Here is a 27,998-nt window from a genome sequence, read left to right on the forward strand (position 1 = left end):
AAAAATAGGACATCAAGACTATTGTTCATAGACCAAAACATTAACAAATAAAATGAGCTAATCCTCTGCAATGTTATACCCTTAGCATTAATTTATATTCTATGGATTAAGTAAGGCCATTAATACTCAAACAACACGTCTCTTTGGAAGGGGAAAAGATATAGAATACTGATGAATGTATTAAATGGATTGCAGTTACTACGTTTTAGAGTGGTTTTTTGACTTTTTAATAAAACACATTAATTTTAAAATGAGGAAAAATTCAAAAAAAGTAGAAAAAAGATAAATAGGAATGGAGGCCACCTAGCTTTATATTATATATTGATTGATTGATTAGTCGTAAAGTATAATCTTATGAGTTCATCTCTGTGGACGTATATATGTCTAATTGATTGAACCACATAAAGGTTTTATATCTCTTTTAGAATATTTGATGTTGTCTTTGTGAAATTACAAAATACCATGGAACTCGAGTCTTAACAAACTAACATCACAACGAGGTCCTAATCGAATTAAAATGGATGGAGCTAGGTAAATCCAGTAGATTAATATTGTGAATTAGGTGGAGTGAAATTGTTATGTGGTAGCACTCTGATACTTAGCTTGATCAATATAGTACGTCATTAGGTACGGTCTAAACGATAGTAACGTCATTTGGTACGGTTTAATCAAATGATTAATTTACATGATAAGATGAGTGTGTTATCTAAATACATGATTTCAAGAGATTAACATGACTAGTTAATTTATTGCTATATACGTGAATATCAGGAAATTAACCGACTCGCAATTTCGATGGTCAAAACTTGGAGGAACTAAAACTAATTAAAGAAAACAGATCTCGTTAGAAGGAAAAAGAAGCAAACAAAATTGATGCTTGAAATTAAAAAAGAAAAAGTCAAAGAAAACCAGAGAGAGATAAGAGTTAGGTAAAAAATAATGTGTTAAAAATCATTGTTAAAACATTGTTGACTTATTAGGTTTATCCACCAAGGATATAATTGGTAAAGAAAATTTTGGTGGCTCCATATAAATAGAGGAGTTGAAGACCCTGTGTAGAACACACCACTCTTTTAATTGCAAAAGGCAAGTTTCGTTGGCTCCTCGCTCTTTGGAATAATAAGTTTTTTTTTTTTTTTTTTTTTCCCTTGAATTTTCTCCTGCACTTGCTTCCTGTACCAATATATGTGCTAAAATATCAGATACATGTTGTGGTTATCAGCTTGATATCAACGGTGACTTATTTTATTTTCCAAGTTATTAATTTCACTTATTATGAAGAGTTAGTTGTAATTATCTTTTAGGTAACATTATTTCACTACACATGCAGGTTTCTAAGGAAGATTTACGTTTTGCTAGAGCTGGTTGATTTTAATTAAGGTTGTTGTTAGTTGGAGCTCAACATGGCGGGTGGATGTGAATCAATGCATGCTACCTCTAGTGGAGTACTACAAGGGGATAATCCTCTGCATTATGCACTCCCTCTCGCGATTGTACAGATATGTTTGGTGCTTATACTTACCCGTGTCCTCGCTTTTCTTCTCCGTCCATTAAGACAACCGCGTGTTGTTGCTGAGATTATTGTAAGTTTTTTTTTAATCTTCTATTTTTTCTCATAGAAACTATTAGGAATTGAAGCTTTTGAGTTTTAGAGTTGTCATCGAATCCATAGCTAGCTCATTTTGGATGATAAATTCATGATTAAATATTTACAGTATATAAATTTTTTAATACAAATAGAATGTTTAAGTAAGAACTACAAGAACCGTTTTTTACATCCTCCATAGCCGCAAAAGAAAAGAAAACCAAGAGAGAGGGAGATATTCTCCGTCTTATGGTCCAAGATAGTGTTAAGTTTTCTATTAGATAATTCACTTCAATTAGTTCATTTTAATATATTTCAAAAATGACATCTTTCTATATTTGTATTTTTTAAATTATAAATTATCTATTTTATCCACAATGACATATCCACTTTTAAACTCCACGTTTCCACCCATTACGTGCTGGTGAAAATAAGACTAGTCTATCTTTTGACGGAGGGTTTAGTTGGTTTCGCCCTTCAAGTTTCCCTAAATAAACTTCTTTATTCAAATTAATTAGCTCCACGTTCAAAGGACAAATTTGGCGTAGAATGATTGGTAAGCCAATGTTTACTTGTTCAAATATAAAGGCACTAATCGCATGTTCTTCATTATTATTTTTATTCACTAAGCGCATGTTCTTCATTATTTATTCTTATTTTTGTTTATTAAACCAAATAGCTCGTGTAGGTGTATCATGGCAGTTGGAGACTAATTAGGAAAATGCTTTTAAGAACATTAAACTTTATCTAAAATCATAATATCCAAATTATTTTACTGATTATACATGGACTTTACAACACGGAATTATAATTTTAGTGAAAAATTCTATCATAAGGAGATGCGAATCTTCAGATCCCTCGGACATCATCTAATTGATCTAATTTTGTGGAATGGATAAGTCCATCAATTACTCCATTTCAAATTGCATGAGCACCTTTCTATTTTTATCACTTTTTCAAAAAGTAAAACTCAAAAAGTAAGATTTTTGGTCTTCTGTCCAATATATTCCTTAAAAATGTAACGTTAAGTTATGACCTCGGATGTTACCCTTCCCTAATACAAAATTGGTACTCCTATATAGCTTATGAAAGTACTTTTATGTGATCATGATATAATATTAGCTCATAAAGAAACATTACCCTGTGATGCAATTAAAAAGAGATGGCATTTGATTTATTTATTTATTGTTTGGTAGGGAGGTATTCTACTAGGTCCATCTGCACTTGGACGAAACGAGAAGTATCTGCATGCGATATTTCCACCAAGTAGCCTTACAGTGTTGGACACATTGGCTAACCTGGGCCTCCTATTCTTTCTTTTCCTTGTTGGGACTGAGTTAGACCCAAGGTCTCTCCGTCGAACTGGAAAGAAAGCTCTATGTATTGCCCTTGCTGGAATTACTCTCCCTTTCGTATTAGGAATTGGGACATCTTTTGCTCTCCGATCCACAATTGCCAAAGGGGTTAATCAAGCCCCTTTTCTAGTCTTCATGGGAGTTGCCCTTTCTATCACTGCCTTCCCTGTCTTGGCTCGTATTTTAGCTGAACTCAAACTTTTGACAACCGATGTTGGTCGGATGGCTATGTCTGCCGCGGCGGTCAATGACGTGGCTGCATGGATTCTACTAGCTCTTGCTATTGCACTTTCAGGTCAGTGTTGGATGCAGCCTTTTTTTAACGTGAAATTTTGACTGACATTAATTTCTCTTTTTTTTTTGATAGTGCATAGTTTTATAAATTCTCGTCTGCTGCAGGTTCGGGCTCTCCAATTGTTTCATTGTGGGTCCTCTTGTGTGGGACAGGTTTTGTCCTGCTTTGCATACTAATTGCACCTATCATATTCAATTGGATGGCAAGGCAATGTTCCGAGGGAGAGCCAGTGAATGAGTTATATGTGTGCGCTACATTGGCAATTGTTTTGGCTGCGGGATTTGTCACCGATGCTATTGGAATTCATGCCCTATTTGGGGCTTTTGTGGTTGGGGTTCTTGTACCAAAAGAAGGGCCATTTGCAGGTGCTTTAGTGGAAAAAGTGGAAGATCTTGTGTCAGGACTATTTCTTCCACTTTACTTTGTTTCTAGTGGATTGAAAACAAATGTAGCCACAATTCAAGGAGCTCAATCTTGGGGTCTTCTTGTTCTAGTCATATTTACCTCGTGTTTTGGCAAGATTGCTGGTACTGTTGTGGTCTCTCTTGGGTGCAAGATACCTCTTCAAGAATCCTTAGCTCTTGGTTTCTTGATGAACACTAAAGGTTTAGTGGAACTCATTGTCCTTAACATTGGCAAAGATAAAGGGGTAAGCTTCATTTATTAACTGTTTTTTCTGTTTCATTTTTTATATGACAATATTTAATTTTTTTGTGTGTTCGACAACGAATGACGTTCCTATATCCTAAAACTCTTTAATTGCATAGGTATTGAACGATCAAATATTTGCAATCATGGTGTTGATGGCTCTGATCACAACATTCATGACGACACCAGTAGTCATAGCCATCTACAAGCCAGCAAAAATGGCCGTAACAGAGTACAAGCACAGAACAATAACGAGGAAAGACACTAGCAAGCAACTCCGAATATTGACATGTTTCCACGGCACACGAAACATTCCCACATTGATAAATCTCATCGAAGCCACTCGAGGAACGGAGAAAAAAGAAGGGCTTCGCGTCTACGCGATGCACCTCTTGGAACTTACTGAAAGATCCTCAGCAATTTTAATGGTCCACAAGGCCCGAAAAAACGGGCTCCCCTTGTTGAATACTCAAGGACAAGTAGGCGAATCGAACCAAGTGATCGTCGCTTTTGAAACATTTGGACAACTCAGCAAGGTATCGATACGACCAACCACTGCAATCTCCGCTATGTCGAGCATGCACGAGGACATAATCGCTAGCGCTGAGAGAAAAAGAGTTTCAATGATAATCCTACCCTTCCACAAGAATCAACGACTCGACGGACATTTTGAAACAACGCGAGCCGCTCTCAGAAACGTGAACCGAAGAGTCCTTCAGCACGCACCGTGTTCAGTTAGCATATTAATTGACCGAGGACTCGGTGGGGCGTCTCATGTGTCTGCTAGCGAAGTTGACTATACGGTCCTGGTCTTGTTCTTCGGTGGCCACGATGACCGCGAAGCGCTTGCGTATGGCATGCGTGTGGCAGAACATCCTGGCATTACTTTAAATGTGGTCCGTTTTGTAATTGACCCCGAGATTGTTGGAGGAACTGTCCACGTGGATATCGTCGAGAGTTCGGGTCCTGAACCTGAGTCGGAAGACGACGAAAATTTTCTTGCGGACCTAAAGCAGAAGTCAACTGGTGACGGTTCTATTATTTTCGAGGAGAGGGTTGTGAAGGATGTAACCGAAACTATAGAAGTCATTCGCTCGTGTAAAAAGTGTAATTTGTTTATAGTCGGGAGAATGTCCGAGGGACAATTGGTTTCGGCATTTGATACTAGGAGTGATTGTCCCGAATTGGGGCCATTAGGAAATTTGTTAACTTCCACTGAAATTACAACTACGGCATCTGTGTTAGTTGTGCAGAAATATCGCAGCAAGTTATCTCAAGAGTCACTAAGCTCTTTGAAGGTAGGAGATTCATCAAGAGCAGATTATGAAAGAAACTGAAGTTTAATTTTATGTGTTGTGAAGTGATTGGTAAATAAGGTTAGTACCAAATAACAGAAGGTTATGTACATATGTTCCTTCCTCTGCGGTTGTTGTAATTTTGTAACTGGCAAAGTTGCAAATTCTCTAAGTTTCTTTTTAAATATCACAAGCATATAAATACAGTTACTATTAAAGTTCTTGCCTCCATGCACAATATTGATGATAACTAGTTTTGCTTGACTATATGATGCGCCTCACAACTAATGCCTATTTCCTTGTGTCTGATAAAAGTACTACCGTAGTTCTTTTTCCTTCGTTATACAAGATAATTCCTCCGTTCACTTTTACTTGTCCATTCTTTTGACTTTGCAAGGCCCTTAAAAATTAATAAATGAAGTACATATTTTTTTAGAATACTATATTAATTAGTGTATAGTCTCAATGGACTTGAAAATGAGTAATTAATATTAATGGTAAAATTAGAATAAAAGCTTGTGTTTCTCTTGATATGTTAAAGTGGACAAGTAAAAATGTTTTTTTTTTTTGGATAGTAGATAAATAAAAACGAATAGATGGAGTAGTTTTACTTTCCTTAAAAGGAAACTACTAATGGCTGTACTTAAATGAATCAAACCAACCAGACATATACTACTCCCTTCGTTCTAAAAAGATTGTCTTCCTTTTTTTTTTTAGTCTGTTTCAAAAAAATTAGCATATTTTTATATTTAGAAATAATTTAACTTTATAAGATGATTTACAGCCATACAAATATCTAAGACTTGTTTTGGACCACAAATTTTAAAAGTATTTTTTTATTTTTTAAATTTTGTGTCAAGTCAAACTAAGATAATTTTTTGAGATGGAGGGAGTATTTGTTTTAACAAAGTCAACTCGTGTTCCACCAACAACTAGCTAGTACCATAATCACATGCACTTATCTTAATTAAAATATGAGTTTAAATTTGGTGCACTACAATTTATTTACACCATCAGGTGATAATGACCTATTATAGTAGGTTACCATATTTTTCCAATTTTGTTTCTCTAAATTGTAAACACTCCGTTTTTCTTTTTATCTTCTTTCTCATCCCTTAAAATTCTCCATCATCTTCATCTCTCTCTATTCAAAGAGGATTTTTTTGGCTGATTTCCTTGTTTGCCGTGACATCGGTAGTGACAAAGACCTTACAGAACATAAATTGACGAACTTTACAAATACTTACTCAAAAGCTTTCAATTGTTAAAAAAAATCATAGTAGTGAAAGTTTTAAGCAGTAAAGCTCATTCCCGGCAATTAAGAGCAAACAAGTGAAAGAATAGACCCCTCCCTCTTGTTTATTGGAGTTTGGTGGTTAGATTTTAACCCTACTTTTTCTTCTATCAATAAAGTTTCCCCGTGGTTCTAATTGTTTGAGGCGTTAAAATATACACTCTTAGTAATCTATGGTCTTCAGAGAACCCATTAAAATGTTGAAGCTGTAAATGAGTTTGGAAAGGAAATAACTTAGTCACCATTGAAACTGGAAATAAATTTGGTTAGAGTATAAGCAGGATTCAATTTGCCTTTCATTTTATTTTTCTATAAACTATTATAATAGTTAAAAAAAGGGATTACTACATCGCATAACTAACATTACTACATATTTATATTTAGTAGCTATAGGTTAAAATAATTACATTCCATAACTAATAATTATATGTTAAATACATCTTATAGCTATATATATATATATACAAAGTAAAATGCCCCATCATCACATTATTCACTTCCAACTCAATCCTCCCATCTCTCTCTCTCCCCTCTCCCCCACCCATGCTCTGTCGCCGACCACCAAGATCTGGCCAAGATCTGCTCTGTCGCCGACCACCACGACTTTCTCCGACCACAGCGAGCTTTTATGATCAGATCCGATCAGATCTTGGCCGGATCCGACTGGATATACATCAGATCTTCACCGATTGGCCTCTCGTCCTTCTCCGGCGAACTTTTACGGGCAGATCTTGGCCAGATCTGATTGCATATAAATCAGATCTGATCCGATTGGCCTTCCATCCTTGTCCGGCGAACTTTGACGGACAGATCTAGTCCGACGATGGATTTTCCGGTCAAATTCCGGTACCAGATATGAAAAATCACGTTTCTTTTTCAGTGTATTCATTAATTTTTTAGCATACAATTCATTGTATTCATTAATTTTTTTCGTTGTATTTGTTGTATATTTACCGTGTATACAATGTTTTTCGCTTGTTTTTGTTAATTTTTTGGTGTATCTATGTTGTATACAGTTTTTTTCGCCTGTATCTGTTGTATACATATCGGAAAATATGATGCATTTGTGTAATTATTGGTGTATATGCATTCAGTTTTTTACTTGTTGTATTCATGAATAAAATAAGCCAATTTATGAATACAGATAATTATTTCATGAGTACAGTGGGAAAAAAATTATTTTAGTCATGAATACAGCGAAAACAAAAATTGAATACAGACGAAAAAATGAATACAGCAAATAAAAAAGTAGCTACGAGCTGTAAATAAGCAAAATGTTGTTATGTCAAATTTTTAACCCTTAAAATGTAGTCATTTATGAAATTTTCCCTTAAAAAAGGTAAAGAAAATTACTAATGTGATTACTTTTAAAATGACCTGATGGTGTAAAAAATCTAATACACTGACAGTGTGCAATACTTAAACTCTTAAAGAATTTATGGATTGTCAAGATATATACAACTATTAATTTGAGTTAAAAGGGAGTATATATATAAAGTTGATTCTACTACTAGAACCACATGAAAGTAAGTTGTTACAAAGACATGGTAATCACATGAAATTCATGTAGACCTAATGAAAAATAAAACATAATGAAAGCAAAAATCTAGATAAGTCATAAGCTATATTGACAAGTTGGTTTTGAGGCTCCATCATGATAGTAATATTACGTCTAGTATTTGCTTTTGTCTTTATGTTGTGTAAAGAGATTTGTATATTATGTAGTATGTACGTAGAAAATATAAAGCTCCTCTACTGTTGATAACTCCTAATAATTGGATATTGCAACAGAACGGGTTTAATTAAATCAAGTGAAGTGGATAGTAGGAATTAGTTCGTATCTCCGACCTCAACAAGCTTGGGAGTTGGGATCGATCTTTAGTTTGTTTTTTTTCTTTTCTTTTTTCGCTTATGTGTAGAAGAGTGAATTTTATGTAAAACAAATGACCTTTATTAGTTCAAATTTTACAATTTTGTTATCGATTCTTAAAATGCATTTCTAATTACGTCGGTAATCTAGATATGCTTGTTTTGTCTGCTTAATTTGTAGTTGATCAAGTTTCATTTTCATAAATTATATACCACAAATTGTAATATTAAATGAATCACGTCATATAAAATCTTAATGCAAAAGCAAGAAATCTGTAATGAGAACACCAACCCATTATTGTAGTTAATGGTGACGAGACATACAACTTGTTTTTCTTTCTTTTTGTGATATTGTAACTTTAAGTTGACTTTAATGAGAAAGAAATAAGGTTACTTATAAATTGTGAGTGGCTAGCAAGTGCTAATCGTGACAATTTGGTCCCTTTAAATTTCCACCTTATTGCATACTTTGAATTCAAATTCTTTTTTATAATAATACTAGACATATCATTTCAGTTTTATCTTTAATTATATATTTTTCAGACGATATATAAGTCATAGTTGAATTTTTTTAACAAAGCCCAATAATGGAGACTGTCCACTCATTATATTAGCTCCAATAATATGCTCACAAATCAATTACGTTTTCTATTTGCTTTTTCAAAACCAAATCTATATAAAAATAAGAAATTCCAGTTTAAGGAGGAGTTAAACCTGCGACATTTGCCAAAAGGATGCCACCAGACTACAAGGGGCATTGACAAATCCAATATAATACTACTATATGTTTATTATAGAATTGGGACAATTATACTTTTGGTCCCTATATTATTGATAAATTGCTTTTGATCCTTATAATATATGACCTGACATATTTAATATTCAATTAATTAATGTGTGTGTTTTATTCCTTCGTATAGAAACTATGTTGTATTTGACTATTTATAAAACTAGATTACCGTCACATATGGAATGACAATATAAACTTAACAAATCACATGAGTAAGTAAGTGCTGGAACGATTAATAATTATAGTAAATTGTAAGTATTATTAAGTAAAAGGATTAAAAGTGCACAATTCAATTAATTGAAGATTTAATGTGCTTAGTCAGATTTTGTAGGGGCTAAATTATAATTTACCAATAAGAGAGGGACTAAAAGTGTTATTATCCCTTTAAAATTAGTCCTTCAATAATATCTATCATTGGGGCCAAGTCATTAACGAGTGGCTGACAATGTGCTCTGTCAATTTCTAATATCTTCAGCCGACCAATTTTAACATAAAACCTTCAAAATAGACGTAAGTGTAGGAAAATGATGATTTAGTCGCCTATTGGAAGAGTGATCGGTATCTTACTATCTTATCTTATTTTATTTTTTAACTATATAGAAGAGCCACTTGGCCCAACTTTTTCATCGTCCGCTTCAATAATAATAATAAAAAAAGTGCAGCCCCATACTTTTCACCAACTAATATTTTAAAAAAAAGTGTGCCCCTACTAAACACCAATCAATATTAAAAAAAAAAAAATGGAACCAAAAAAAAAAGTGTGAGCTCCATACTAAACACCAACCAATATTAAAAAAAAATGTGAAACTCACATCTTCAAACTCACGGGGAAAAAAAAAGTGGACCCCGTATTAATAAAATCAACCAATATTAAAAAACAAAAGTGAATCACATATTAAAAAAACAAACAATGTAAAAAAAAGTGCATCCCATATTAAAAAATCAAACAATATTCATGTAATTTCCAAAGTATCTCATTAAATCAATAATGATGGATTCATTGCCACATGTGTATCGACCCATTAGTGGGAGCAAATGAAATTATTGTACAGCAACACACTTAAAATATTTATATATTAAAATAAGATATAATTTAATTACTTTTCCATTTTTTCCTTACTCTAATAAATGTGAAAAAAGATTAATGTCGTAAAAGAAAAAATAATATTAAATGGAGATCAAATAATAAATAAGGTAAATTAATCAAATTATAATTTTAATTGACATTTCCTTAAAAAAAAAAACATGCAAAAAACAATATGACAAGTAAAATGAGCTAAACCAAGAATATTCACCAAAAATTAAAAAAATAATAGTTCTTCGTTTAAACAGAAAGTCAAATTTCTACTTTGTTTCATTTTAAACATGTAAATTAATATAATAATTTGAATTAGAATTATCCAAATCAAAATTTGATAAAAAAAATAATAGGTATTGTTTAGGCCCAATCTACATACATTAACAATAGAATATTTTACACCTTTAAATTAATCGAATCAAAATTCAAAGTATCAACTGATACTTCAATATTGCTATTGTTTTATCTCAAAGAGAGAAAAATAGTTTCCTTTTAAATAAGTCTTCTCTTTTAAAAAGTATTAATAAATTTTTGCCAACTTTGTATTCGTAGCAAACACTAATATAATAAAATTTTGGATACGGAGCACAAACTACAATGTTATATTAATCGGGTTTTGAACATAATATTTGTATTACTTTATTACTATATAGAAGAGCCGGTTTATAGAGGCAAGATCGTCGTCCGTGTTCAGTCCCACGTTTTTATTTAAGGGCAAAAAAATCCTTTGTGGTCCCACCCATTTTTTTATTTAAGAGCAAAAAAATGACATTTTATACTTTATATTACCAACTATTCAAAAAAGTAGATAGAAATACTTTATTATATTTCTATTTTTCTACTATATAGAAGCATCGGTTTACCCATACTTCGTCGTCAGTCACTCTTAAAAAAAAAAAAAAAAAGGTGGACCTCATACTTAAAACGCCAAACAATATTTTTTTTAAAAAAAAAAAGCGGACCTCACCCTCTCCAAACACATGAAAAAAAAAAGTGAAACTCATATTAAAAAAAAACAGCAATGTCAAAAAAAAAAAAAAGTGCACCCCATATATTAAAAAATCAAACAATATTCATTTAATTCCCAAAATATCCCCACCAAGTCAATAATAGTGGATTCATTGTCACATGCGTATTAACCCATTAGTGGGAGCAAATGAAATTATTGCACAGCAAAAAACATGAACCCCATATTATTACTTTTCTTCAAAATATTTAATTGTTGTATTTGCTAGTCCGTCATGTCATTTATTTGTTATGTTTACTCAAATAAATATACTTAAAATATTTATATTTTAAAATAAGATAGAATTTAATTACTTTTTTATTTTTATTCTTACTCTAATAAATGTGAAAAGAGATTAATATCAAATGAAGATCAAATAATGAATAAGGTAGATTAATCAAATTATGATTCTAATTCACGTTTCCTTAAAAAACCATGCAAACGACAACACGACAAGTAAAATGAGCTAAACTGAGAATATTTAACAAAAATTAAAAAATAGCATTTCTTTGTTTAAATAGAAAATCAATTTCTACTTTGTTTCGTTTTAAACATGTAAAATTAATTTAATATTGAATTGGACTTATCTAAATCAAAATTTAATAAAAAAATAATAAGTATTTTACACCTTTAAATTAATCGAATTAAAATTAAAAATATCAACTGATGCTTAAATATTGCTATTGTTTTATCTCAAAGAAAGGAAAATAGTTTTCTTTTAAACAAGTCTTCTCTTTTAAAAAATATTAATAAATTTTCGTAGCAAACACGAATATAATAAAATTTTCAATACGAAGCACAAACTACAATGTTATATTAATTGTATTTTGAACATAGTATATATATATATATATATATATATATATATATATATATTATCACTATCTAAACACAACTACATATACATAGATACACTATAATCCAAAGTGTTTGACCCGTGCGCAACACGGGCATAGGCCATCTAGTAAGTAAAGAATGATACCAAATAAGAGGTGTACTAATTAGGCAAAAGAAAATCCAGGGTCAATTAATCGTGTTTCTTGATTGCTTGATGGGTTTATTTGATTTATCATGTGCTAATAATGTAGTGCTGTGATTCGGTTAATGAGGCTCACATAATACTTGTCTATTCCCTTGGTCGGTACAATCATGCACTTATTTACTTAAGTTTATTAATAATGACAATGCAATCAATACAGGACAAACTCAAAGTTTCACATGCGAAAAGTGATCATTTGTTAATTTTATTCAGGTGTTTTAAAAGGCATTTTCTGGGCGGAGTTTCATATGTGAAAAGTGATTATTCGTGAACCTTGTATTTTAATCCAAAAAAATAAACCCCTTTAAACTATTTTATTGTCATATCCTTGTACTCCGGACTATTTTGAAAGATATTGCACTCTATATGGGACAAACTTAATAGTTTCACGTGTGAAAAGTGACTATTCGTGAATTTTATTCAAAAAATAAATCCCTTAAAACTATTTTATTGTCATATCCTTATACTTCGGACTATTGTGAAATACATATTAACTTATGAAGAGTTATTGATAATAGAAAAGAGAACACTCCATAGAGTTAATTTAAATTACTGCTATGGTAGTTTCTACATAATTATATAAAGTATATACATTATATATATAAAGTATATGTAATGTTTATATATAGCTATACAGAACAAATACATTGTCTATACACCGATAATACAGTGTGCTACATCAACTACACATTAGATGCATGTGTTGTGTATATGGGTTATTTCCCCTTAGTCTTTTATTCCTTTTTCTTCTACAAGTTTTTTCATATTTTTTCTTCCTTTTTCGCATGATGGAACAAAACGGATTTGTAAAGGTCGTTGGGCTCTGACTATCAAATTCGATACAAAAAATTGAACGGTTTATCCTTCAAATGAGCTGGTCTTTAATTTTTGCCTTTCAAATGGGTTGGTCTTTAATTTTTGTCCTTCCTTTCATTTAATGAATCTTTTCTGACTAAAATGCCCTTCAATCTAAAAACATAATTTCATTTTTTCTTCGTCCTCAACTGCGTTGGTTACGTACTATTTTATTTTCTACTACTTTTTTTTTTTGCTGCTTCTTCCTTCAGGTGATGTTGAATTAGTTTTGTGCAGTTCTCTGCTTCATTTTTCATTTTTCAACAATGGCTAAATTCTCCTCCTCTCGATAACTATTTCATTCTTTTCCTCCTAATTAAGTTTTCAAGTGTGCTTCAATTTTTGATGTCTCTGCCATTTTTTGTCATCTTCTTTGGAAATTAGCTATTTTTAATATTTTTTTATTTAAGAAGGTATATATTCTTTTATGTGCTTATTGCTTTATTCTTAAGTTTCTTATCAAATAATCATTTTGAATTTGGGTGTCAAACTGAGTAGTTTTCACATGTGCTTATTTGACCATTGGAATACTGGTGATATTTTGAACCTATAATTTTTTCTACATTTTAGTGTTTTTTGTTAGGAATAAGTATTTTTTTTTTCTATCGCTATCGATTAGTACTCCCTCTGTTTTCAGTTTAAGTGTCTTATTCTCCTTTTTGGTCTATCCCGGAAAGAGTGTCTATTTCTATATTAAGTAAGTTAACAATTCAAAAACCACACTAGACAAGTTCAAAACCCCAAAATTCAAAGTTGGATGTGAAAAAAAGGGAGTCGTTGGATCGTAACTTCAAAAGTTAGAGTCTGTGAGTTAGCTAAATTTGCTTTATTAGGCAAAACTTGTAAGTGTATGTAATGGAAAGTTTTGCCTCGAGGCAAAAGTATTGGGCAATTTGCACGATTGCCCTTATTCGGTGGTGGTCTTTAATTTTTGTCTTTCGTTTAACACCCTAAGGTTCCGGGTTCCAATCCTAGCTCAGTCAAAAAAAATTTGCAAGGCAGGGGTTTCGCGAAAGCCTTACCTTGCGATTTTTTATTTTATTTTTACCGAGTGGGGGTTCGAACCCAGAACTGGGGCTATTTTTTGTCACTTTTTTAAGCGAAGGACAAAAATTAAAGACTAGCAATTTGAGGGGCAAAAATTAAAGACCAGTGCGTTTGAAGGACAATATGCACGATTTTCCTTATTCGGTGGTGGTATTTAATTTTTTCCTTCGCCTAATAGCTCGAAGTTTTGTGTTCGAACCTAGCTCAGTTTTAAAAAAAAATTCGCAAGGCAGAGTTTCGTAGTAAAATTAGGCCTATTCGGGCAAAAGTTAGGCCATAAGGTAAACTTTTGCCCAAAATTAGGCCTTAAAACAAACCTCTGTTTTAAGGCCTAACATTTTCCCAAAATTAGGCCTATTCAGGTAAAAGCTAGGTCTTAAGTCAGTTTGGCTTACAACAAACTTTTGGCCAAAATTTTTAAGGCAAACTTCTGTCTTAAGGTCTAACTTTTACCTGAATAGGCCTAATTTCGAGCAAATATTAGGCCTTAAGACAGAGATTTCGCGAAAGCCTTGTCTTGCGAAAATCTTTTTTTTTTTTTTACTGAGCGGGGCTTCGAATCCAAAATCTCGAAGTCTTTTTGACCACTATTTTAAGCGAATGACAAAAATTAAAGACTAGCAATTTGAGGGACAAAAGATCAGCGCCTTTGAAAGAAAATCCAGGCAAAAAGAAATATGTAAATGATGGGAAGTTTTGCCTCCAGGCAAAAGTAGTTGAATTTTTATATTAAAAAAATAAATTGGACATTTATCAAGCTAAGTTTGTTTTATTGGGCAAAACTTGTGAGTGTAATCGGGAAAATTTCAAGTTCCTTAGTTGCTTCATTATTGTTCTCTGCTAACTTCGATTATCCAAGTACCCTAATTTCTTTAGCCATATGAAGAAACCTTAATAATGACGTCATTTAAAAGAAACAGAAAGGCAAAAGAAAAAATAAGCAATCGTAATAATCTAGCATGTGAACAGATTTACGTGCTATCTATGGTGGCCAATGTAAAGAACGAGAGGACGAAGAAGGTAAAAGCTTGTTCAGGGGCATTTTCGTCCTAATAAATTGACTTAAAGCATTGTGGGCCAAAATTTAAAACAGTCAGCTATGAAGGCCAAAAATTAAAAATTAAAGACCAGCACAAAATAAGGTATTTGCGCCGATGGATACTGCATAGTAATTTTTACTTGGCATAGCTTACTATGTTACATATTTATGGAACATAACTATACTTTTTAACAATTAAGTTTAGTAGCTATAATATTATATTTTTACAATTTATAGCTACCCACTTTTCTACCAATTAACTTACAACTCCCACACCCCTATTTTTTAGCTGCACACTTTCTCTCTCCCCCCTTTTCCTAAATATACACGTTTCTAACTCCTCATCTCCCCTAATTTCGTGCTTTTCAAATCAGTTTCTGATTTCTTTCACTTTCTTTTTTTACTCTGTATTAACTGCTCATTAATTTCAACCTTTTACCCCCAAAATTCAACTCTATTTCCTAAAATATGTAAGATTCTCTGTTATTTTTGCGTTTTAAATGACGAATATATATTTGAATTCATCTGTTGAAATATTGAATTCAAGTTGAGTTCATAATTGAGGTAACAACGTTCTCACTGCAACTTTTTTTTTTCTTTTTATGAAATTTTGAAAAATATTGTCAAAATATATCTAAAATATAGTCAACAGAAACCAGAATAAGTAATATTGAACATATTAATAAAAATATAATTAAAAAATATAGTCATAATTGAGGTAGCAACGTTTTCACTGTAATTTTTTTTTCTGAAATTTTTCTAAATATAGTCAAAATATATGAAAAATATTCTTAAATATAGTCAACAGAAACCAGAATAAGTAATATTGAACATAATAAACAAAATACAATTAAAAATTTAGCCAAAATATATATGAAAAACAACTAAAAATTTCAGAAAAAAAAAGTTGCAATTACACGGTGAAACGTGTAATTCAGTTGATGAACAAATCAAGCTTGGCATCATTTATGGAACATTAAAAAGAGATTCTTTTTAGTTATATTTTGGGGAAAAATATGAAGAGAGTTTTTGAATTCAAATTTTATGTGAATGAATGTTGAATGAGATTAGATATAGAAGAGAATGAGATTTGCGTGATTTATGGAACATTAAAAACAGATTTCTGGTTAGTTTTGAAAAAGATTTTTTTCCCTTAAATAGAGGCATTATTTGCTCAACAATTCCGTGTATTTAGTCTATATTTATGCGACACGTCCAGGACCTAAATATATGAAAAACCAGCTACGAATTGTAAATAATGAACTTGTAGTTATAGCTTGTTAGAAGCAGCTAAAAGGTAGCTATTGTGAAAATTTTACTACTGCATAATGTTAGTTTAGGCTGACAAGTCTAGTCCAAATTATTGGGCTGCATTTTATGTTTTATAAGTAATGGGCTATTGATCGCAATTCGCAGAATTGCCCTTCTTTTGGGGTGGTCTTTAAATTTTGCCCCTCATATTTGAAATCTTTAAATTTTGCCCTTCGACTAAATCCCATGAGTTCCAGGTTCGAACCCCCACACAGTCAAAATTTTTTAAAAAATTCGCAAGGCAGAGTTTAAATTTCACTATGCTCCCATCGGCATACACTTGTGAAGAAATTACCAAAGTTATGCCGGACCCGGCATACTTATGCCTTATGGGCAGACTTGGCATAAGTATGCCGGGTCCGACATAACTTTGGTAATTCCTTCACAAGTTTATGCCGGGTCCGGCATAAAAGTTTGCCCCCACCGGCATAAACTTGTTAAGGAATTACCAAACTTATGCCGGACCCGGCATACTTATGCCTTATGGGCAGACTTGGCATAAGTATGTCAGGTCCAGCATAACTTTGGTAATTCCTTCACAAATTTATGCCGGTGGGGGCATACTTTTAATGGGCAAACTTTTATAGTATGCCACATAAGGCGGAATTTTTCCTTAAGGCATAACTAAAAGTTTGCCTTATAAGGCAAAGTTTATACCTTAAGAAAAAGTTCTGCCTTATGGGGCATACTTTTGGTTATGCCTTAATTAAAAGTCTGCCCCATAAGGCATAGTTCCTTAAGGAAAAGTTTTGCCCCATAAGGCATAACTAAACTATGCCTTGAGGAAAAGTTATGCCCCCTCCGGCATAACTTTAGTTTTTCCTTAAGGACTTTATGCCGGATCCGGCATACACTCCCCCTAGCCCTGCCTTGCGAAATTATTTTTTTATTTTATGCCTGAGCGGGGGTTCGAACCCAGAACCTCAAGTATCCAAGCGAGGGGCAAAATTTAAAGACGATAAATATGAGGGGCAAAATTTAAAGACCACCCCAAAAGAAGGGCAATCCGTGCAAAAAAATGATTTAGAAGAAAAGGGGATTTCGCTGAGAATAACTAGGAGTAAGGCCCAATCATAGTCTAGTGTTGACACTTTTTTTTTTGCGCGGATTGTCCTTCATTTGGGTGGTCTTTAATTTTTATCCTTCAAATTGGTGGTATTTAAGTTTTGGTCTTTGCCTAATATCGCGAGGTTATGGGTTCGAACCCCAGCTCAGTAAAATTAAAAAAAAAATTACAAGGCAGAATTTGCTAAGATTCAAATTCTGCCTAAAGGCCAAAAGTTAAAGACCGCCATTTTGAGGAACAAAATTTAAAGACCACCCCAAGCGAAGGCCAATCCCGCATATTGCCCATGTTGACAAATCTACTTCTACTCGGACTGGGCTAAGGCAGCAAATGTCCCTCAGAAGGCCTTATACAACATTTTGTCTTTAAATATCAATAAATATATAATATAACATTCGTCTAGCTTTTATTTATTTTTTCCAATATCTAAATTTCTTATTTATCAGAAATAAAAAAGTAAGCTAGTTAAAATAATAAACTAATCAGGTACATGACTGGAAGCACACATTAAAACATAATGAATGGGTATAAGTAAGTAAATGATAAAAGTTGAGCTTTGCTTACTATAAATAAAATTAAAATAATTCTAAGTAGATGATAAGGAGGAAGGATAGCACAAAAATATGAGAAATTTATTCGAGGTCATTATAGATTAGGATCAGCCTGCAACTATTTTAACAAACGACATTTTTCTCATTTTCTATAAGTTGTCTTTTCGTTATGATTGCCATTTCTAAAGTTGGTGGAGATTGATCCTAACATTTTATGAACTAACTGAATATATGTTTCTCAAATTCTTGACCCATCAAATTGTCCGCCTTGTCATCTAATTAGATTATTTCAATTTTTTTCACTAAGCAAAGCTCAGTGTCACGGGCCTAAAATCTAAGGCGGCGTGGGACAGCGTTGATGGTCTTGATTACCGCTCAATGCTTCAGCCCAACTCTCTGTCACTGGCGGAAACAGTGAATAGCACAAAGGAAAAGCACACACAAGAAGTTGAAAGTAAGAAGAACACGTTTTGGGAGGCAAGTGTCCTTTTTGATATATCTCTTGAATGTATCTTTACAAGTATACAAGGGCCCTTGTATACTTGTAAAGATACATTCAGGAGATATATCAAAAAGGGCACTTGCCTCCCAAAACGTGTTCTATTTACTTTCAACTTCTTGTGTGTGCTTTTCCTTTGTGCTATTCACTGTTTCCGCCAGTGACAGAGAGTTGGGCTGAAGCATTGAGCGGTAATCAAGACCATCAACGCTGCCCCACGCCGCCTTAGATTTTAGGCCCGTGACATCAGTCCCCGTTAAAAAGACAAAAAAGAATTAGGAGCTATAGGCTAATAAAAGTTTTCTAGATTATCATGGAAATTGGAAACCTAGAGACGAAAACGACGTGTGTTTTGACGTTACAGTCAAATATAACATATGTAATACTAGCAAACTATGCCCGTGCGATGCACGAGACCCAACATGATTAATTTGGTTACTCAATTTAGTTAGTCTTTATAGTTTGTATATTTTGAAAAGGATATTGCGATTCTCCTTAGTGAGTCTCCATATTTTTTTCTATTGTTGTTAAAATTTATTTTATTTTGGTTATGTCCGCCTTTTTTATATTTAGTAAGTTAACAATTCAAATATATTACATGTCAAGTTTATAATCACAAGATTCAAAGGATATTTTATTATATTATACACATGTTTAATTTAGAACCACAAGATTTGAAAGTCAATCTTTATTTCTTAAATTCCGTGTCTAGTGAAACGTAGACACTCAAATTGAGACAAAGGGAGTACAATTTCAGTTGTTTTTTGTGCAACTTATCGTTGCTGTGTTCGTCCACCTTGGGTGTTTTGTTGTTAAATAAAAAAATTTATCTTATTTTGGTTATGCTCGCCTCTTTTTATATTTAGTAAATTGACAATTCATACATCATACATGTCAAGTTTATAATCACAAGATTCAAAGGATATTTTATTATATTATACACATTTTTAATTTAGAACCACAAGATTTGAAAGTCTATCTTTATTTCTTAAACTCCGTGTCTAGTCAAACGTAGACACTTAAATTGAGACAGAGGGAGTTTATGCCAAATTAAGGAAATAAAAGGACAATTAAGACACTGCGGACCTGTGGGGATTTAAAAAGTAAACACACAAGAGGTCGAATTAATGTTCAACATCTAAAATGTACATATGTTAGTCCCTGCTTAGAGTACAATTTTAATTGCTTTTTGTACAACTTATTATTGTTGTGTTCGTGCACCTTGGGCGTCTATATATAATAATAAGAAACATATATTTTTAGTAATGTGGCCAAGTAATACGGGACGAAGGGAGTACTTCATTTATTAATTCCTAAAGAATATGAAAAGTCAAGTATAGTAATGTGACCAAGTAATATGGGACGGAGGGAGTACTTCATTTATTAATTCTTAAAGAACGTGAAAAGTCAAAAGTGAACAAGTAAAAGTGTACGGAGGAAATAATTATGTGTCGGAGAATTAAAATTGAAGTGCGTACATGAACGTGAAAAGTCAAAAGTGAATAAGTAAAAGTGCACGGAGAAAATAAATTGAAAAGAGAATAAATATTCAGTACTATGACCTATGTCCACGTGAGATTTTGTTAATTCTTAAAGAACGTGAAAAGTCAGAAGTGAACAAATAAAAGCGCACGGAGAAAATAAATTTGTGTAGGAGAATTAAAATTAAACTGCAGAGAAATGAAATCTCAATTATCAAGAGAGGAGCCAAATAATATGGGACGAAGGTAGTACTTCATAATTAATTCTTAAAGAATGTGAAAAGTCAAGTATAATAATATGAGATGAAGAGAGTACTTCATTTATTAATTCTTAAAGAATGTGAAAAGTCAAGTAATGTGGCCAAGTAGTATGGGTCGGAGGGAGTACTTTATTTATTAATACTTAAAGAACGTGAAAAGTCAAAAGTGTATAAGTAAAAATGCACGGAGGAAATAAATATGTTTCGGAGAATTAAAATTGAAATGCATACATGTATCGTCCATTAATTCACGAATCATGACAAAAATTTATCTCTCTAAATAGAAATCAAAATTGAATTATAGGAAAGAAAGAATAAAAACAAAAAAAGGGAATTGATCTATGGTCGATTTCGTACCAATCAAATAAAGAGGAATTTCTATTTGTACCTCGTAAAAAAAGCTTTTTATTTTGTGGAATGAATCATTTCCTTTCTTTTCGTGGAAAGAAATTATGTTCAAGTAAGCAAATATGTCATGGTTCCAGGAGTCTATCTATCGCGTATAGACTTTAAGAGCGTGGTGGCCTAACCATCGAGGTGAAGTCGGGAAATGTTCACGATGTTCAGTAGCTTTTTAATGGCCTCCCTTGCATTACCAGGTATGAGTGGTCTTGTTGCCGAATTGATAGTATTTTTTGGAATAATTACCGGCCAAAAATATCTTTTAATTCCAAAAATACTAATTACTTTTGTAATGGCAATTGGAATTATATTAACTCCTATTTATTCATTATCTATGTCACGCCAGATGTTCTATGGATACAAGCTATTTAACAACAAGAACATGAAAAGTCAAAAGTGAACAAATAAAAATGTACGGAGGAAATAAATTGAGAAGAGAATAAATATTCAGTATTATGATATATGTTTACGTGAAATTTTGTTAATTCTTAAAGAACGTGAAAAGTCAAAAGTGAACAAATAAAAATGTATGGAAAAAATAAATTTGGGTAGAAAAATTAAAATTAAACTGCAAGGAACGAAATCTCAATTATCAAGAAAGGAGCAGTGTTGGAGTCAATTTTTGTTTGGATTGCTATGGAGGTTCTAGATCAGGAAAGGGAGAAAAGTTGAAAAAGCACTACACGTGTCTATGGTTGCAGTACATGTGTTAGGAGGGGAACCAATTTAACCCCAAAATAATCCACAATTTCGGAGGTACAACTTTTGTTGCTTTTAGTACAATCTTCTATTGCTGTGTTCATCCTTCCATCCCACTTGTATATATTAGAACTAGATGACCTGTGCCCGTGCGCACTTTAGATTATAGTGCATCTATGTGTATGTAGTTGTCTTTGAATAGTGATTTTATATATATATATATATATAGAGAGAGAGAGAGAGAGAGAGAGAGAGTATATTATGTTACTAAATCAGTTAGATGAGAGAAAATTCGTCACCCCTTTTAATGTATCTAGGTAGCAAGTCCATGTACATTAGTCAATGCAAATGCGAGCTCAAAGTGAACTCAGAGCAGTTAAGAGCATGAATTAGAAAAGGAAATCCTGTTGTAAATATGTCTGGAAGAATAGAATGTTCTTCCTTCCAAATATATCTCTTAAGTTATATCCCATCCACACTGATGTCTTCAAAAACCGAGATACATTTAAAAGGAAGAGCATTTTATTTTTTATGGACATATTCTGTGCAGAATCTGAGAAGCTATCCACGCTAATGTAATAGAACTATCGAAAGCTTTTTAACATAGTCAATTACAGGCATAGAACTATCAAAGGCTTTTTAACATAATCAATTACAGGCATATGACCAACTAAAAAGAATAGGAAAGAGTAGTCTACTCGATAGACATAACTTACCATGTGAAGAAGTATGTAGAGGGCTGGAGGCACAAGTTATTTAAAGGGTAATTAACCAACATGGTGCCTAGAATATCTGTCAGCAATTTTATAAACTATCTCATTGGACCATATCCTGAAATTTCCATAGAAGACAAAGCCATCACATACCAAAAAATGATGCAACGTTAAGGAGAGCTAAAAATGTCACGTTCAGTGTTTAAAAAAATTAGGAAGTTGGTGGAATCATCATTTTGGGCAAATGTGAAAAATTTAGCATTTCTACCAGTCTCTAAACATTCAAGATAAAGCGTATCTAAGCATTACATGAAAACTCTCTATCACTAACACTTTACAAAAAGGTAATATCTAGAGAACTCAAAGCATAATCTAATTCAAAATACCAACCTGATTAGACCACTTGAGAAGGTTATTTGCAAGGTCATTTGCTATATAAACTGTAGTTTTCGATCAGAAGTTTCATCAGGCATCGAAGAATCCTGGTCCCTGAACAAAAAAGAATGAAATGTCACAAACAGCTTCTTGAAGTAAGGCTTTCTAACACGCATATAAAGTTCTTCATATTAATCTCAAAATATAAGTTTATATCTTTCCACAATGTCCTGAGATGTAAGACAAATTATGGTTGTTTAACATAGAAAAAAGATCTTGAAGTACTCCATAGCCCTCGAACAACACTCTTTAAATAGCATAGTAAGAAAATCACATAATTGCATTTGCTTGCTCAAACATAATGCACAACCACTTGTCTATTCACAGCGAGGGCATGGTATGGCTTTGTTCTTGGTCTTGTTTAATAAATGTCGAGTGCCGCTTTTCCCCGTCCGAGAATCTCCATCTGCTCATTAGTGTATCAAGATCAAGTCTTTACCATATTTCATTTTAAAAAGATTAAATCACCGACGAAATATTAAAATAAAAATAAAAGAAACAAAAAGATAAGAAGCCATAAAGCAGCAGGGCTCATTTGCTTGAGTCACAGTTACCGGAGCATACAAATTTCCATCTTAAGTCCGATACATTCCCCGAACCCTGTTTTGAGATAACCCACTATAATTCCAACATAACTTGCTTACAAAGATCTACAGTTACCATAATGATTCCCACCATAAATTGCTAAAATAAAATATATGAGCAATTATAAAGCAAGGAAAAAACTGAATTTAAGAAAAGAACTACCTCTTTTATCACTGGAATTTGACAGTTTGGTTGCTTTTTATCTTTAGAAAGATCCTAATACACCAGAGAAAAGCCATGAAATTGTTGGTCTAGTGGTTTTTTGACGCCCACTGTCAGCAAATGAGTTTATGGCGAACATAGATCATACCCTGCGAGGGAGAGGACTGATAGGGGAGTAGTCTAGATATTTCAAAACACTGTTAATAGGCAAAATATCTAAATTGTCATTAATGTTGGATGTAAAATTACAACATTAAAGTATCACCAGATTATCCGGTGAAGAGATTCTCGTTCTGTGCTAAGGAGTCAACCCAGATTGAAACACTGCTATCATCTGTTTTTTCATCTTTATCTACTCTCAGTCACGCTTCTAAATTTTATACATAACGAAGCCTACCCTTTTTTATTTGGTCATCTATTTTTGTATTTTTTTTCCCACTCAATGTTTCAATGTTCCATGCTTCTATGTTCAAGTGACGAACTTATGGAAAGACAGAATGATAACAATCTTAGGAATCTGAAAAGATCTGAAAAAGCCAAAGATTGAAAAGAAGATGAAGGGGAAAAATGAATAAGAATTGGGCAAAAATTGAAAGATGAACATACTTGATGTTGTAACCAACCGAAAAAGTTCATTGAGACTTAAGAAAACTGAAAGACCATTCTTTGAGAGGGTGGCACTTGAGAAATATGAAGGAGAGAAACAGATGAATGGATGTTTCTAGACATATATATTGGGTCTGTGTTGGTGTAAATGTGACGAAGATTTTTTTTTTCACTCAGCTAATTTACGTTTTTCCCCTTGGTCGTTCCATTGTTCACTCTTCTATATAGTAGAAATCTCATCATTATCAAGATATATATTACTCGTTGTCCTCATCATTATACATGTTGGAGTTAATCCTCCCAAAAAAAAAAAAAAAAAAAGAAAAAAAGAAACCACTTTTAAGAAAGGAATCCATTAAGTATTACAAAAAATTTATAGATCAGCATCGAATGCTAATTCGTAGTTTTAGATATTTCAGATATCTAAATCAAAAGGCATTAGGACATAAGTTACATGAACTCTAGTTTGAGAGGCAAACTTGCTGAAATAGCAGGCTCTTACAATTTGATAATAAAAGAAAACCTCAATATGTTATAGTTTGGAGTCTGGAAAAGTATTTTGATAAATAAGAAAGCACCTCTATCAGATGCATAGAGCCCCACCTTAGAAATCTAAACTAAAGGGCTTGTTACTCTGCTCGTCTTAGCGGGGGGCATACACAAAGAATGGCTTCTATTTCAATATGTTGCTGGTATTGTACTATCCTCTGAAGAAGTAGGAAATATTTTCCTGATATATTTATCGAACACTTTATGGATATCAATCTATCAGAAGCATCCCTTGATCGTCCTCTAAAACTTAATTGGTTATTAGCATTAACACCACTTGTGATCCCAATCATCATCATCGTGTGTGTAGCAGTCAGCCAACATGGTCTATTAATGTGATCAGATACATTGGAGCGGGAGAAATAAGTGTTAGCATTAGAGATAATTTGCAGAATCCAGATAAACGTTATACTCATAAAGAACTGAATCTTTGTACTACCTAAGCTTCCAAAATACTCTTTCTTCACATAAATCAAATCCACATAACTTTCATTATTAAGACTCAAAATATAAAGAAGGATTTTTCACTCTTCAAAACTGAATGCCCTACCTGTTTTTCTCTTGAGCCGAGAGTCTATCGGAAACGGCCTCCCTACCCTCACAAAGGTAGGGGTAAGGCCTGCGTACATCCTACCCTCCCTTGACCCCACTTATGAGAATACACTGGGTATGTTGTTGTTGTAAAACTGATTTCCCAATATCTGAGATGCCACAACAATTTTGTTTAACATAAATGGAGTCACATAAAATTATAAGAACAAGTACTCAAAATTTAAAAAGGACTGAACTCAAAGCGAGAATTTTTTTCAAGACCGAAACTTTCCTACATTTTGAGGTTTCACATTAATCGACCCATATAAAATTATGAGAATAAATAGTCACCAAAATAAAAAAGAAAGAAACAGAAACAATGAAATGAGCAAAGAGAAAAAGCAAAGGTAATTTCACTGATTACAGTAGAAGGCAAAGCTAACCGAGGGAAGCACACATAATCTGAAGGGCAAATACAAAAAAGATGGCAGTTATGTGAGGATGACAAAAGCCTTCAGCCATGAAATTGGTGAGAGGATTATACAGAATAATGACGACATCATTAATGAATTGCAGAAGTAAGAAGAGAAATGGGCGAAATTTGCGTAAAATTGAAAGGAAAGCATACCTGAAATTAGAACAATCAACTGAGAAGATGAAGCCAATTGAAAGAGTAATCTGAAGAAAAATACTGAAAAAGGATGAAAAAGTGATGCAGATGAACATTGAAGAGAGTTTAAAAAGAAAAATAATGTCAACAACCATGAATTTAAGCATGAAATTGGTATATCTGAATTCTGAAGAGAACCGGAAGAAGATTAGGGCAAAATTGAGATAAAAGCTTACCAAACACTGCAAAATCCAGATGAGAACTCAAAGAGCAATCCTTTGAATTGAAAATCTAGAGAAGAGAGTCATCTCTAACTCCTCTGGATTCTAGAATTATGAAAAGTGATGGAATGAGCAATAGAACCGTACAAGAAAGTTTTTTTTTTTTTTTTGTGATAGAGTAAAATGACTCTTTTGCCCTTGGTCGTTCCAAACGGACGATCAAATTGGCCCAAACTCGTGCTTCTAAATAGTTATTAGAATTAGAAAATTCAGCAAAACAAACAATTAATAAAACAACACATAACCTTGAACTAATGGTAATTTTCATCAAGTTGTGAGTTTTGACATGGTATATATTGTTTGAAATCTTACGGAAAATACTTGATCACGAACACTGTACTAAATTCTTGAACAATCTCATAGCTTGAGTCGTGTCAATTAAGACACTGTCTTTAAGGATATTTCACCCGGTTTGGGTCTATCCCCCAGGATTCAACAAGCTCTTCTAGTATAAAACTAGGAGCTAAAATCTAATAAAGATTTCACAAGAAAGAAAACCCAGCCCAAAAATATAAGAAGGAAAAATACGTCTTTGTATATATTTTGTCTGCTATGGAAAGAGCTGATAATATATATTTACATGGAGAGAAACCATTAGCCCCTTGTATCTATCAGGTTATTAGCGTGTAATGGCACCTTAAACATGGACATTTAAACGCATTCAATAGTTAAAACTTCATGTGCCGGAAGAAAACGTTTGAAACTATTAATATTACCTCGTAATGAAGAATTATAAATAGTAATTACCTAGCCATCAATATGCTAGCTAATAGAGATAACGGCTATAATGATAAATGATAGTAGCTATTAAAAATAATTAAGTAGTATATTAAAATTAGTTAATATGATATTCAGAATATGAATCTAGAGAAATGTTGACCACTTCTTTTTGAGATTTTAAAATTATTTTCTCAACAAATATAAAACAAGATATAGCATCTGATTGTTTGATACTTTCACTAGACTTGAAAAGAGACAGATTAAGAAATATAGATGAATTATGATTGATGCTTTTGTCTAATGAGTAGGATGTATAATTAATATTGCCAGAGGCAAATCCAGGGCCGTCTCAACAATATTGGAGGCCTAAAGTCAAACTTCAGAGAGATGCCCTATTTTTTTTTTCAAAAGGAAAGATCGTCATATATATTTTTATTTAAAGCCTATTTTTCTAGCTTTTTAAGATGCGGAGTCACTAATTACTGTTCTATAATCGATTTGTTCTATCAATTCCTTTTCAATTGATAATATAGCTAATTCATTCAATCTCTCTTGAGACATTATTGATCTTAGATAAGATTTTATCAATTTTAATTTTGGAAAACTTTGCTCGGCCGAGACAACAGTTATATATATATATATATATATATAATACATCTTTAATAAGGCATAGCTTTATTGGCCTTATAATCGAATCACCCCCGAGCAAATCAACAGGTAAGTCAGGAAAACAGACAAGTAAGACAGCACGTAGCCTTACATTAATGTCAATTTTCATGAAGTTTTGAGGTTTGATAGCATCCTATAAAAAAAAAAAAGGATGAAGTTAGCATCTGAATATTTTATACTTTCAACAGACATGAAAACAGAGAGATTAAGAAATAAATGAAGCTTATCACTGCTGTTTTTGTTTGATGAATAGGATTATAAATATTTCCAGATATAACTCCAATATATAACGCTACAAAAAAACTGGAATTAGCTAAAAAAAATCCGTTGCTCGGAGTTAACAAAATTTTATGATAATCTGTCACTAATTGCTCGGAGTTAATAAAATTTTATGATAATCTGTCACTAATCCGTCTCTAAATAAGATTAACAATGATTTTGTTGTTTCTACATAATCATGTGTCCGTCGCTAAGTCCTATTTTAAATAGTGAAACAGTTGTGCAAGTGCAACCATGGGTGGACCTAACCCCTTTGTGCTGAAAATTACAACGTATTTATAGTAGATTTTGAATTCTCTTGACTTCTTTTGTGAGTCTATATCTTTGTATTTTAAATTCATTTAGTGAAAAATCCTGATTCCAACAATGGGTGCAACCACTATCTAATAACAAG

General features: G+C 32.6%; 1 protein-coding gene and 1 long non-coding RNA gene across 14 annotated transcripts; one reads left to right on the forward strand and one right to left on the reverse strand.

The window, feature by feature from the left end:
• The first annotated feature begins 1,119 nt into the window (after positions 1 to 1,119).
• On the forward strand, positions 1,120 to 5,390 carry LOC132622369 (cation/H(+) antiporter 18-like). The gene is made up of 4 exons (XM_060336973.1): positions 1,120 to 1,583; positions 2,782 to 3,235; positions 3,340 to 3,884; positions 4,003 to 5,390. The coding sequence occupies exons 1-4, from the start codon at positions 1,404 to 1,406 to the stop codon at positions 5,218 to 5,220; spliced, it is 2,397 nt and encodes a 798-aa protein (XP_060192956.1). The 5' UTR covers positions 1,120 to 1,403; the 3' UTR covers positions 5,221 to 5,390.
• A 16,628-nt stretch (positions 5,391 to 22,018) lies between these two features.
• On the reverse strand, positions 22,019 to 26,075 carry LOC132621569 (uncharacterized). 13 transcript variants are annotated; one of them, XR_009575568.1, is made up of 5 exons: positions 25,892 to 26,075; positions 25,065 to 25,736; positions 22,923 to 24,841; positions 22,568 to 22,666; positions 22,019 to 22,295 (listed from the first exon to the last, which is right to left on the reverse strand). It is a non-coding gene; the product is annotated as an uncharacterized LOC132621569 (long non-coding RNA). The 13 variants fall into 13 exon arrangements; XR_009575567.1 differs by having other exon boundaries at positions 22,568 to 23,018; positions 23,167 to 24,841; positions 25,892 to 26,074; XR_009575565.1 differs by having other exon boundaries at positions 22,568 to 23,212; positions 23,360 to 24,841; positions 25,892 to 26,073.
• Positions 26,076 to 27,998: the final 1,923 nt, after the last annotated feature.

The sequence above is a fragment of the Lycium barbarum genome, chromosome 12, assembly GCF_019175385.1.
Source record: "Lycium barbarum isolate Lr01 chromosome 12, ASM1917538v2, whole genome shotgun sequence".
Lineage (NCBI taxonomy): Eukaryota > Viridiplantae > Streptophyta > Magnoliopsida > Solanales > Solanaceae > Lycium > Lycium barbarum.